Consider the following 11,429-nt stretch of genomic DNA (forward strand, 5'->3'; position numbering starts at 1 on the left):
TGGGTGCTGGTTTAGATCCGGGCTTCAGAGTGCATGGGCCTGAGCACGCTTCGCTAGCTGTAGGGTGGGCAGCTGCTTCACAGAATGATGGGGGCGGGAATGTGACTGTTATCACATCCAACAATGCAAAGCCTTGCTCTCTGCACACAGGCCCTTCCCGGGGCGCATGCGCTGCAAGTGAAGGGTCTGGCTTGCGATGACAGTCCACTTGGGCGGTTGAGATGAGGGACCCACGCCCACCATGAAGCACGCTTGCAAAATGTACCAAATCACAAATGACAGTTATTCAGAAGCCTGACTTGCTGGCAGAGGCAACACTTGGGCCTGAGTACAGCACCCTTCCCCCAAATCAGCCCCCGCTCCCCATGCGGAGTTGGTAAGAAACGGGCTCCTGGCTCCCCTTCAGGGCTTTGCCGTGGGGGGTTTGAAGAAGCCCACCTTCCGGAAATATCTGACGATCAGGGGCACGGACACCAAGGTGATGCTGATCCTCACGGGCGCGAACAGCTTGTGGATGGCGTAGGCCACCACGAAGGTGCTGGTGCCCGTCGCCACCTTGGAGTGAACCAGTGAATCCTTGAATCCCAGGCTCAGCAGGAAGGTGGATACGTCCACGCCGCTGGAGAAAAGATCAGAGGGCATCAGGAAAGCAGGCAGCTGAAGGGGGCCCCTTCAGGCTGTAGGTGTCAGTCTTTGTTAACAAAACACCTCTAGGACCTTTAAAAAGTGGATGACAGGAGCTAAGGTCAATCAACAAGCTTAGGGAAAAAGGTCTAATTCACGGGCTTGTATAGACAGTAAAAAATCATCAGGTTTTGTGGGAAACAAGGATTTCTCTCAAGCTGTCTCCCCCAAATATATGCCAGACTTAGCTGCTTGAGAGTGACTGTACACTTGGAGGTCATCAGGAGTGGATTAGGGGTCACTCTAAGAGCTATCAGCCATCTAGACCAAGCAGACACCACTGTTTGTCCCACAACAAGTAGGGCCCACTCCCTTCTGATAAGGATTAGTAGTTGTCTGTAGTTCCTTGTAGGAGACACCAGAGAGGTCAAACCCGCCCAAGAATGACCAAGGTTAGGCTGCCATCATGAGTCTTGGGTCCGCCCATCTTGTCACATGTATACCCCTAGACCTTCCCATTCCTATAGGCACACCCCTAGCTCATCCCTCCCTGTTATGCTTATGCCTATCATAGATCCCCTTCCTACAATGTGTGAGTATAATCATGTCCCCGTAAAGTGATATAACGCTTGGTTAGCAATAAAGAGCTCTCTCTGGCTCCCGGGGGCCCGGGAGCTCTCCCTGGTCCTTGGGCTGAAAGCTCTCCCCAGTTCTCGGGTTCCGAGGCTGCTCCTGCTCTCGTGGCCAGGTTCCCCCCACGAGGACCACCAAGCGGGGCTGAGGTGAGCAATGAATCATGTCTGACTCCATTACTTGACTCCATCCTTTACTTCTCATGCTCTCTATGACTTTGACTATGATCTTTACGTATTATCGCTGTACGATTGTGCCTACCGGACCTGTAATGACTTGTGGGGGCTCCTCCCATATCCCCACGAGGTTTCCTAGTGTTTTACTAATGTGTCTGTTGGTTGCTGGGCATACCCGTGGCAGAGTGGGCACCAAGTGAACAGCTTGTGTCACTCAGTGGCATCAATGAGGCTCCTCACAGAAGGCACCCATTCTCACCCGGCTTGCCCCAATCATTCCTTCTTCGTGAGCCAAAGTTCACAGCCTGCCCTAGTGCCCCCGCCCCCCCTCGCCCCCCAACTTCCTATCTAACCTTGCGATTTGTTTTCTATACAGTTGACTCGGACTCGTGACCCTAGAGGGCAGAGTAGAAGTGCTGCACAGTGAGGTTCCCACAACTATCAATGTCTTTCTCCTTTGGAGCAGCTGGTGGATTTGAACTGGTAACCTCTCAGTTGGTAGCTAAAGTGCTTTACCCATGATACCACCAGGGCACCTTTTCATACACCCAAATTCCAAAACCAAACTCGCTGCCGTTGAGTCGATGGCTCACAGAGAACCAACAGGAGAGGGTAGAACTGCCCCTGGGAGCTTCCAAGACTGCGGGTGGAGAAAGCCATGCCTTTCTCCCGAGGAGCGGCTGGGGGTTCTGAATTTCCGACCTTAAAGATCACCGCCCAATGCATGACCTACACCCGTGTGAAATATACCAGAATTGCTTTGATCCCATAGAGCAGCTGTTCTCAACCTGGGGGCCAAGACCCCTTTCACAGGGGTCACTTGATTCATAATAGTAGCAGAATTAGTTATGAAGTAGCAATGAAAATAATTGTATGGTCGAGGGATCGCCACACCATGAGGAACTGTATTAAAGGGTTGCAGCATGAGTAAGATTGAGAACCACTGCCACAGAGCACGTTCCTTTAAAGTGCTCCGAGCTCAAAGCAGACATCCCCTCACATTGCACTATGAAAGACCCAGCATTTCTCGCACTTACCTTGAGACAATCGCGTAGATGATGCTCAAGGAGAATAAGGAGATCCCGATGTGCAGGGACATCCCCACCGCCCCATATTCTTGAAAGATCTTTTTCAGCTGCTGGGACTTGCTCAGCGTTTTCTCCTCTGTGCTTCCAGCCTGGTCCCGGACCGTCCCCACGGCTTTGCTGGGCCCCTGCGCACACAACAGAGAGGAGACACTGGGGCAGGAGGCTTCTACACACTGGCTTCGGCCCCGAAGAGAGTAGGCCACCTCACTCGGACCCCGAGAGCTAGGGGCATGCACTCCTTTGGGAACTGGACCGAAGGCTGGACACTGGATCCCAAACCCACTGCCACTGAATCAATTCCCACTCACACAGACCCTGATCCTGCCCAGGGTTTCCGAGGCTGTAGATCCCTATGGGAGCAGACAGCTTCATCTTTCACCCTCAGAGCAGCTGGTGGGTTTGACCTGCTGACCTGGCAGTCCAGTGCTGAAGCTTAGCCACAGTGCCACCAAGTTTCCTTTCGGATACTGGGTAGACACGGCACTAACCCAAATCAAGCCCTTTTCCCCCCAGTAGATTGACTCACAGTAACCCTACAGGACCGAGGACTGCCCCACAGGGTCTCTGAGACAGTAATCTGTACAGAACGGTGCCCTGGTGGCAGAGCAAGCTAAGCACGGGGTCTCTAACCAGAAGCTCGGTGGTTCAAACTCACTAGCTACTCCTCAGGAGGACACACCCACCCTTCCAGCCTCCATTCCCCCACCCCCAACTGGCTCATCTGGGACCGACCCTCGACTGAGCCTCTGACAATCCCCAGCTGGACCACCTCCCACCTTCACACCTACGGTTGATTCTCCACACCTGCCGGAGGCCCCCCAACAACACTGCTAGTCAGCTACCACTAGTTACTTGGCCCCCTAACAGCCCGGACTCCCCACCACTCAGGCCCTCTTGCTTTCTCTTTTTAAAAAAATTTATTGGGGGCTCTTACAGCTCTCATCCATCCATCCATCGTGTCAAGCACATTTGGACATACGTTGCCATCATTTTAAAAACATTTCTTTCTACTTGAGCCCTTGGTATCTATCAACTCCTCATTCCCCCCCCTTCTGCCCCCCCTCTTGCTCTTTCTCCAAGAGGCCAGACATCCTTACGTACTTCTGTCCTTCACATCTGTCATTCCTGTCACCTCCCCGTAGCCGCACCCCACTCTCCCACAATGTGCTCAGTCCCTCACCCCCTTCAGGTTTTTGTCCAAGGTCTGCTGAGAGAGCCTTCCTACTCCCTGCTGGGGTCTACTTAGCACCCCAAACCCAACTCAACATAAAGAAAACCCAAATCCTCACAACTGGACCAATAGGTAACATCATTTTCAATGGAGAAAAGACTGAAGTTGTCAAGGATTTGGCCTTGCTTGGATCCACGATCAATGCTCGGAGGCAGCAGCTAAGAGATCACTTAGGTAATGAGTTCCATTTAGGTAAACATGCTGCACAAGACCTCTTTACAGTGTTGAAGAGCATGGATGTTACTTTGAGGAGGAGGTGCAATGGCTTCATAGGCATGTGAAAGCTGGGCACTGAATAAGAAAGAATGAAGATTCGGTGCGTTTGAATGACGGTGCTGGCCAAGATTATAAAAGTACCATGGACAGCCAAAAGAGCCAGCAGATCTGTCTTGGATGAAGTACTTGGAGGCAAGGGTGGCAAGACTTCATCTCGCGTACTTTGGACATGTCAGGAGCGATGCGTCCGAAGAAGGCTGTCATGCTTGGTGAAGGAGGGGGCAGTGAAAATGAGGAAGGCTCACTGAGAGACTGGAGACCCGGTCTCAGAACAAGGAGCTGGTAATCGTGAGCACGGCGCAGCACCGCCAGTGCTTCATGCTGCTGTACGGGGTGGGTACCACATGGGTCAGAACCGACTCGATGGCACCTAACCACAAACCAGCACCACAGCTGTAGGTTCGAGTCCATCCCTCCAGAGGGGCCCTGAGAGAAAGGCCTGGCACGTACCTCTGACAAGTCCATCCCTGAAAACTGGAGCCCAGTTCTACTCTGACGTGAACAGGGTCGCCAGGAGTCTGAATCCACTCCGAGAAACGAGTTTTTGGTCTCCATTTTTTAACCACCTAATTTTAGCAATCACTGCCACCGTAAAAAGAAGCCGTGTATTCCTTTGTAGTCACTCCTCCTTCCACCCTCCTCCCTGATCCCCTGGCAACCGGCAGGCAATCTATTGTCTGTGGATTGGCCCTGCCTATCAATGGGGCCACACAGCCCACGGTGCTCTGGGCCTGCCGCCTGCCTTGCGGTGGTGACGATTTCACGGGCCACTCGTACTGTAGCACCAGCAGCGCTGAATTCGCTGTTACAAGCTGACCTTGGCTAAGTGGCCCATTCCGCCACTTCACCCTGGGAGAAGGAACGCCTGCTCGGCTAGGGAGCACTGCGCCCCCGGTGTTCCGGGTCGGGCATGGTGACCTGGTTTCAGGCAGCAAGAGGAGGGGCAGGCTCAGAAGATCGCGCTTGCATGCGGTATGAGATACACAAAACAGGCTTTCTCCACCTCTTCCACTCCCCCAAGGAACTGACTCCCCATGGAGGTCCAAGTTCTGCACATGGCCACTCAAAACAACCAAACACTGCATCGAGTAGATCCCATGCACAGCGACCAACAGAACAGGGTGGAAGCCCCTGTGGGTTTCCGAGACTATCAGTCTTGACTAGTAGAAAGCCTTTTCTTCCCTCAGAGTGGCTTGGGGGATTGAACTATGGACTGGCCTTGCGGTTAGCAGGCCAACGTGTAACCCACCAGGGCTCCCCTGCACATGGCGAAGGGGGCTGAAATTCTGCCTGGATTTAAAATCTCCCCAGAGTCATGCTGGTTATTAATACAAAACACCTACTCTTGGGCCCCTCCCCTTGCAAGAGTCCGTACAAAACGCAGGCTTATTCTAAGAGTCTTTCCCTCCCCTCCCTGTGCTCAACTACCCAATGAAAGGATGGTGCTTCAAGCCCACCCAGCAGTGCCACGGAGGAAGGGCCTGGCAATCTGCTTCTGTTAAGATCACAGCCAGGAAAGTCCTACGGAGGGCAGTTCTGCTCTGTAGCGCAGGGGGCTGAGTGAGTCAGAATCAACTCCACAGACTCTAGCACAGCGGTTCTCAACCTATGGGTCTCAACTCCTTTGGGGGACCCTTTCACAGGGGTCACCTAAGACCATCGGAAAACACCTATTTCTGATGGTCTTAAGAACCAAGACACCGCTCCTCTATCCATCTCCAGGCGGGTCTGTCCACATGCAGATACGCACACATACGAGTACCCGGCATGAAGACTGTTAAACGTGTGACACCATGCCTCAAGACATTTCATTTATTTGTCATTAGAAATAATTATTTCACAATATATAATTACATAATGTTTTTGTGATTAACCACTCTGCTTTCATTATGTTCAATTTGTAACAATGAAAATATATCCTACATACCAGATATTTACATGACGATTCATAACAGTAGCAAAATTACAGTTTTAAAGTAGCAACGAAAATAATTTTATGGTTGGGGGGTCACCACAACGTGAGGAACTGTCTGAAAGGGGCACAGCATTAGGAAGGTTGAGAACCACTGCCCTAGCACATAACTAATAGTTATAGGAGGGGAGGGGATGTCTCTCTCGGTTCTCACACTGCAGTTGAAACAAAAACAATAAAATCAAACAAACCAAGGTCAGACTGCTTTGGATCAAGAATGAAGGCTGCAGGGATGGGATTCCGTAAAGATCACAGCCAAGGAAACCCTCTGGGCAGTGCTACCCTGTCATGTGGGGGCTCTCTGAGTCAGAATCAAGTCGACATCAATGCACGGCATTCAGCCTTCAGGTCTATGAAAACAAGCACTTGGCAAGGGTCGGGGCTATATATGGCCAGAGCTGGTTCTGGGGTCCTAGAGAGGGAGCTCGACCTTTGGGGGAGGTCTCCGGGAACCCTCCCCAGTCCTCAGACAGGTCCTATCCAGAGTCAAGAGCTGTGAAAAGTGCGCGAGGCATTGTTTCATCTTCCACCCAGGGCACACTGAAAAGTTTAAGCAAACACATTTCTTAGAAGCCCTCACAGCCTGGAGAGCACAGAGCTAGGCCACAGGGAGACAGGCTCTGGCTGGGGGTGGTCCTCACAAGGCCACACAGCCTGGTGGCCTTTTGGGCCTACAGTGAGTATTTATAAAGGACGGTTTTCCCCACCATGGAGATGCTCTGCAGGGGAGGGCCAGGGCAAGTGGATGGATTTCACCTCCCTGCTTTCCTCAAAGCTTTCTGACCAGCTGCCTGGGCAGGTTGCCCTGGGGTTCGCAGAGAACAAGCCCCACCACCCCGTTTTGCCCATTCCCCAGGATCTCCCAGCGCTCTCTGCGGTAGGTGCCCTCCCTTACAATCTCCGGAGTTGGCAGCAGGCCTTTGACCCAAAAGAGGAGGCAGCCAGATGCCCAGCCTCAGGATCTGACGGAGACAAAACACCCAGCCCCTCCCCCATGGATGCCATTTCTCCACAGCCAGCCCCAGCACGTTTCTCACGCTTCTAGAATGTTGACTTGGGCGGTTTTCTCTTTTATCTCTGGAAAAGGAAGTTATCTGTGAGCACCATAAGCCGTGCCATTTTCTTTCTGGAAGAGACAGCAGAGGCCAGAATAGCGAGGCTTATGACACAGAGCCTTAGAGACACGGTGGGCTATGCAGTGAGCTTCTGACCATAGGGTCAGCCGTTGGAATCCCTGGTGTCTGCACAGGAAAAAGACGAGGCTGTCTGTTTCTGTAAAGAGTTAAGGTCTTGGAAACCCTAAGGCACAGTCCAATCTGTCCTGTAGGGTCACTATGAGTCAGAATCGACTCGATGGCACCGAGTTTGGGTTGTTTTATATGAAGGGAACACACGAGGGGCAGTCACTCCACATTAATTATTACCTCTCCTTTTGTCAGGGAGTTCATTCCGGCTCATTGTGACCTACAGGACCGTGTAGAACTGCCTCAGCGGTTTCCAAGGCGATCCTCCTGCCAGAAGCAGGCCGCCACATCTTTCTCTCTGCCCTCATAAAACTGTCCCCCAAGCTCTTCCCAGAAGGGGCTATTGTTAGCCCTCTGGAAGGCACGGAGAAGCCCCCGTGGCATAGTTCTAAGATGACTGCTAGCTGAAGGGTCAGCAGCTCCCGCCCACTTGGCAGGGGGACGTTCTTTTCTGCCCCTTTGGGTCACTATGAAATCATTTCGAGGGCAACTCGGGTTGCGTTTTCTTGTTGTGGAAGATAGCAGGCTCAGAGGCCTTCAGTGCCCCCTGGCAAGAGTGAAGTCCAGATACCCGGTTAGATGGACCCCTAGTCCCCGTGCTCAGAGCGTCAGCCGCTGGTCCCCGACACCTGCCTGGTCCCTGTTTCTCGGGCAGGGCTTTTGCTCTCTCTCCAGACCACCTGTCAGGATTTATTACTACTTTAAAGGGTGTCTTGGAAACTCACAGGGACATTTCTGCTCTGCCCCTACAGGGTCGCTGTGAGTCAGCATCCACTCGGTGGCAGTGACTGTTTGGTTTGTGTTTGGATTTTAAAAAACCACAACTGTGGTCGTTTGCGTGGCCACTCAATCAATACCAGTTTACTCGTGGCCGCTCTGACGGCCCCAAAGGCAGTGGAGGGGAGCAGCATACCCCCATGGGAGCCTTGCCCCAGTTTGGCTGGAACGCAAAGGGACAGAGGAGCAGCAGCCAGGGCGGGAGGGCAGCAGCACCGCGGGCGCACCCCAACACTGGCAGGGTGCTGGAGAGTGGCTCCCGGAGGGGCCAGCACCCAAGGCCCAGCAAGGAAGTTGTTTGCTCCAAGTTCAGGGCCCGCGTCCTCCCCTCATGCCTGTACCTCGGCACTGGCCCCCCAATGCGGATCGCTTGTGGCTTCCGAGAAACCGTCCCTTCCCCGTGCCTCAGTTTCTCCAGCTGTTAACTGGGCAAGTTGCTTTTTAGGCTTGTGGGGAGTTGAGGGCCCTGTGGGTGCACAGTCTCGGGAGCGACAAGCGCAAAGCTCTTTGTGGGCGAAGGCGGCCGAGATCTCCGAGTTGAGGGGCGGAGGGGGCGGCTTACCTGGCGGCCCGGGCCGTGCCTGCCGGCCACGCACAGCAACCGGGCGTTGGGCCCGGGCCGGAGCAGGGGTCGGGCCAAGGGCGGCGGGGTGCAGGGCGCGGCGGCGCTGAGGAGCCAAGCGGCGGCGGGCCGCACCCGGACGCCCGCTCTGCCCGCAGGAGCCAGCAGCGTCAGCAGCCCGGCCATGGTGCGCGCGGAGAGCGCGGACCCAACCAAAGAGGCGCGGGCGGGCGGCCAAGGACGCGCGCAGCCGAGGCCCCGCCCACTGGCCCGCCCCTTCGGGCCCCCGGCTCAGCGCCGGGTGGGCGGGGCCCCGACGCGTAAATTCTTGGTTCCGCCCACTAGCCTGCAGCTCCGGGGCCGGGCGCAGAGTGGGCGGGAACGAAGCGCACGCTTCTTGGCCCCTCCCATCAGCCGTGCCCCCCATTCCCAGCCGTCGGAGGCCTTCGCGGAGTGGGCGGAGCCGGGGAAAACAAGCCCCCTCCTGCTCCGCCCACAGGCTCCACCCCTTCCGAGGCGGAGCCCCGCGCGGACTGGGTGGCCCTGGAGGCGGGCTCAATTTATTGGGTTCCGCCCACCGACCTGAGCCTCCGGAGTCCTGCGCGGGGTGGGCGGGGTCGAGACGCGCGCACTCTTTGGCTCCGCCCACTAGGCCCGCACCTGTATCCCAGGTGTGGGGTTTTGCGTTTCTCATCTGCGGATTCCAGAGGGCAGAGGGTGGCTGTTGGGATGTTTTCTTCTGCGGGCACAAGAGTGGGCCTAGGGCTTTCATTTCTAAGTTTCCTCCCCCACGAAATGGGCGAACGCTCCCAACGATGCAGGCGTGCCTCTGACACATTGCGGGCTCCATTCATTCATTCGTTCGTTCATTCATGCATTCATTTGAGGCCACTGCGGTAAAGCAAATGTGGCCGTAACGCGAGCCCCACTGTAGGCGCTGTTGTGTGAGGAGACCCGAACGTGGCAAAGCGACGTGAAGCAAGCTTGTCCTCTTGGGAAAAGCTAATAGACTTTAGTGGTGCCGATAGATGTGGGGAACTCACACAGGGAAATGTGACGCGGACTATATTCCCTAACTTATAACAGAGGGAATCTGGAAAGCTGGTATTCCTCTGTAGGAAAGCCTCCACTTTGGTAAGTTAGAGGTAAAGTCCAAGTACACTAAAAATCATTTTAAAATACTTTAAAAATCATTCCCACGAATTCTCCCCTTAACAGCCATGTTGCCTGAAAGGAAGCACATGGTTGATTATATCTCTCCATAGAAGCAGACATCATCCTTTTGTTTTCTCCTCCCACCATGACACCCAACCCCCTTGGACCTTCCCCCAGTGCAGGTATTAAGTTTACTCACCTGTGAGCTCAGGGACCTTAATGTAGATACCACCCATCTTGTAACGAATGTAACTACTGAATATGCTCGTCTTATGGCTCCCTATGGATGTCCCCAAATAACAAAGACTCACTCTCACTTCTTCCAGTTCCACAAAGTCCATCAAGAGGAGCTGAGGTGAGCATGCTACCATAAAATGTGTCTGACTCCTTTATTTTATTTTCTCTCCTATCTTTCTTATCCTTTATGACATGACTATAATCTTTTTTATTATTGCCATCCATTTGTGCCTTCAGTTGTTGGAGACTGGTTTCCTTTGACAGGCAGACTTGCTCAAATGCAGGGTTACCATAAACCTTTGATTTTTAATAGCATGGCATTTGTGGCATGTAAGTAGGGGACGTGCACTAAAACTCAGCAATCCTGTAGAGCCATGTACCTGTTAGTTCAAAAGAAAAAAACAAAACATGGGAATCAAGTTAATATTTAGTTAAAAGTTTTTCGAATGACACCCCTCCAACCCCATCATTGTTGGTGTAAATGTGAAGTGGGGCAGGCTCTTTAGGAAAAAATTTGGCAATTCCTTAAAAACTTAAACATACTGGAAGGTACCCTGAGGGTGCAGTGGTTAAGTGCCAGGCTGCTAACCAAAAGGTCCAGGGTTGGAACTATAGCCATAAACAAACAACCCAACCTTGCTAGTGCCCCTATAGGCCCGAGTTGAACCGCCTCATAGGGTTTCCAAGGCTGTAATCTTTGTGGAAGCAGATCTTTCTTCCTACGAGCGGCTGGTGGGTTTGAACCGCCAGCCTTTGGTTAGCAGGCAAGAGCGGAAACCATTGCTAGAGAACACGGTTGGGTAGCTCTGCCCTGTCACATGGCGTTGCTATCCATTGAAAGTGACTCAGTGGCACACAGCAACGATTACAGTTAGTCCTGTGTTGCTGAAAGGTGAAGCTGTAGCTCTGTAACTAAGTGCACATATGTGAGGTCTAAAGAAACCCCAGTCATCCTGCTCTGCTGCTAACTGAAAGGCGGGAGGTTGCAGCCCACCCAGAGGCACCTCACAAGAAAGGCCTGGTGATCTGCGATCCCCCCAATCCAGTCATCGTGCACAGTCCTTCTCTGACCCCCGCAGGCCAGGGCGACTCCGCACTGGTTTAAAGCGACCCCGAGGACATGGGTAGTTTGCTGGTAGAATTCTCACCTTTTATGTGGGAGACCTGAGTTTGATTCCCAGCCAGTGCCCCTCACAGGCAGCGACCAGCCACCTGTCAACACACATGTCAACATGTGTGTTGCTCGGGTGCTGCACAGATTTCCGTGGTGCTTCTAGATTACGGTGGTGTAGACTAGGAAGAAAGGCCTGGTGATCTGTTTCTGAAAACCAGCCCTGAAAATCCTATGAAGAACCATCGTTCGGTCCACAATGGGTCAGGACTAGCCCAGGCAGAGTTCCTTGTTGGTGGCTGTTGCTATAAATTGGGGGCCAACTGAATGGCGGCTAAAATGA

The 11,429-nt window shown here is 53.3% G+C and overlaps 2 protein-coding genes across 2 annotated transcripts in view; both read right to left on the reverse strand.

Moving 5' to 3' along the window:
• Positions 1-5,645, reverse strand: part of CSTF1 (cleavage stimulation factor subunit 1) — a 37,301-nt gene extending 31,656 nt beyond the window's left edge. Inside the window, exon 1 of the mRNA XM_045295561.1 lies at positions 5,635-5,645. The gene's annotated coding sequence lies outside the window, so the exon portion shown is untranslated. The remainder of the gene's footprint in view (positions 1-5,634) is intronic.
• On the reverse strand, positions 263-8,769 carry FAM210B (family with sequence similarity 210 member B). The gene is made up of 3 exons (XM_004698066.2): positions 8,584-8,769; positions 2,471-2,646; positions 263-619 (listed from the first exon to the last, which is right to left on the reverse strand). The coding sequence occupies exons 1-3, from the start codon at positions 8,767-8,769 to the stop codon at positions 403-405; spliced, it is 579 nt and encodes a 192-aa protein (XP_004698123.1). The 3' UTR covers positions 263-402.
• Between the last annotated feature and the right edge of the window lie 2,660 nt (positions 8,770-11,429).

This window comes from Echinops telfairi, unplaced genomic scaffold (genome assembly GCF_000313985.2).
Source record: "Echinops telfairi isolate 266 unplaced genomic scaffold, ASM31398v2 ScPeMD7_5592;HRSCAF=6446, whole genome shotgun sequence".
NCBI lineage: Eukaryota > Metazoa > Chordata > Mammalia > Afrosoricida > Tenrecidae > Echinops > Echinops telfairi.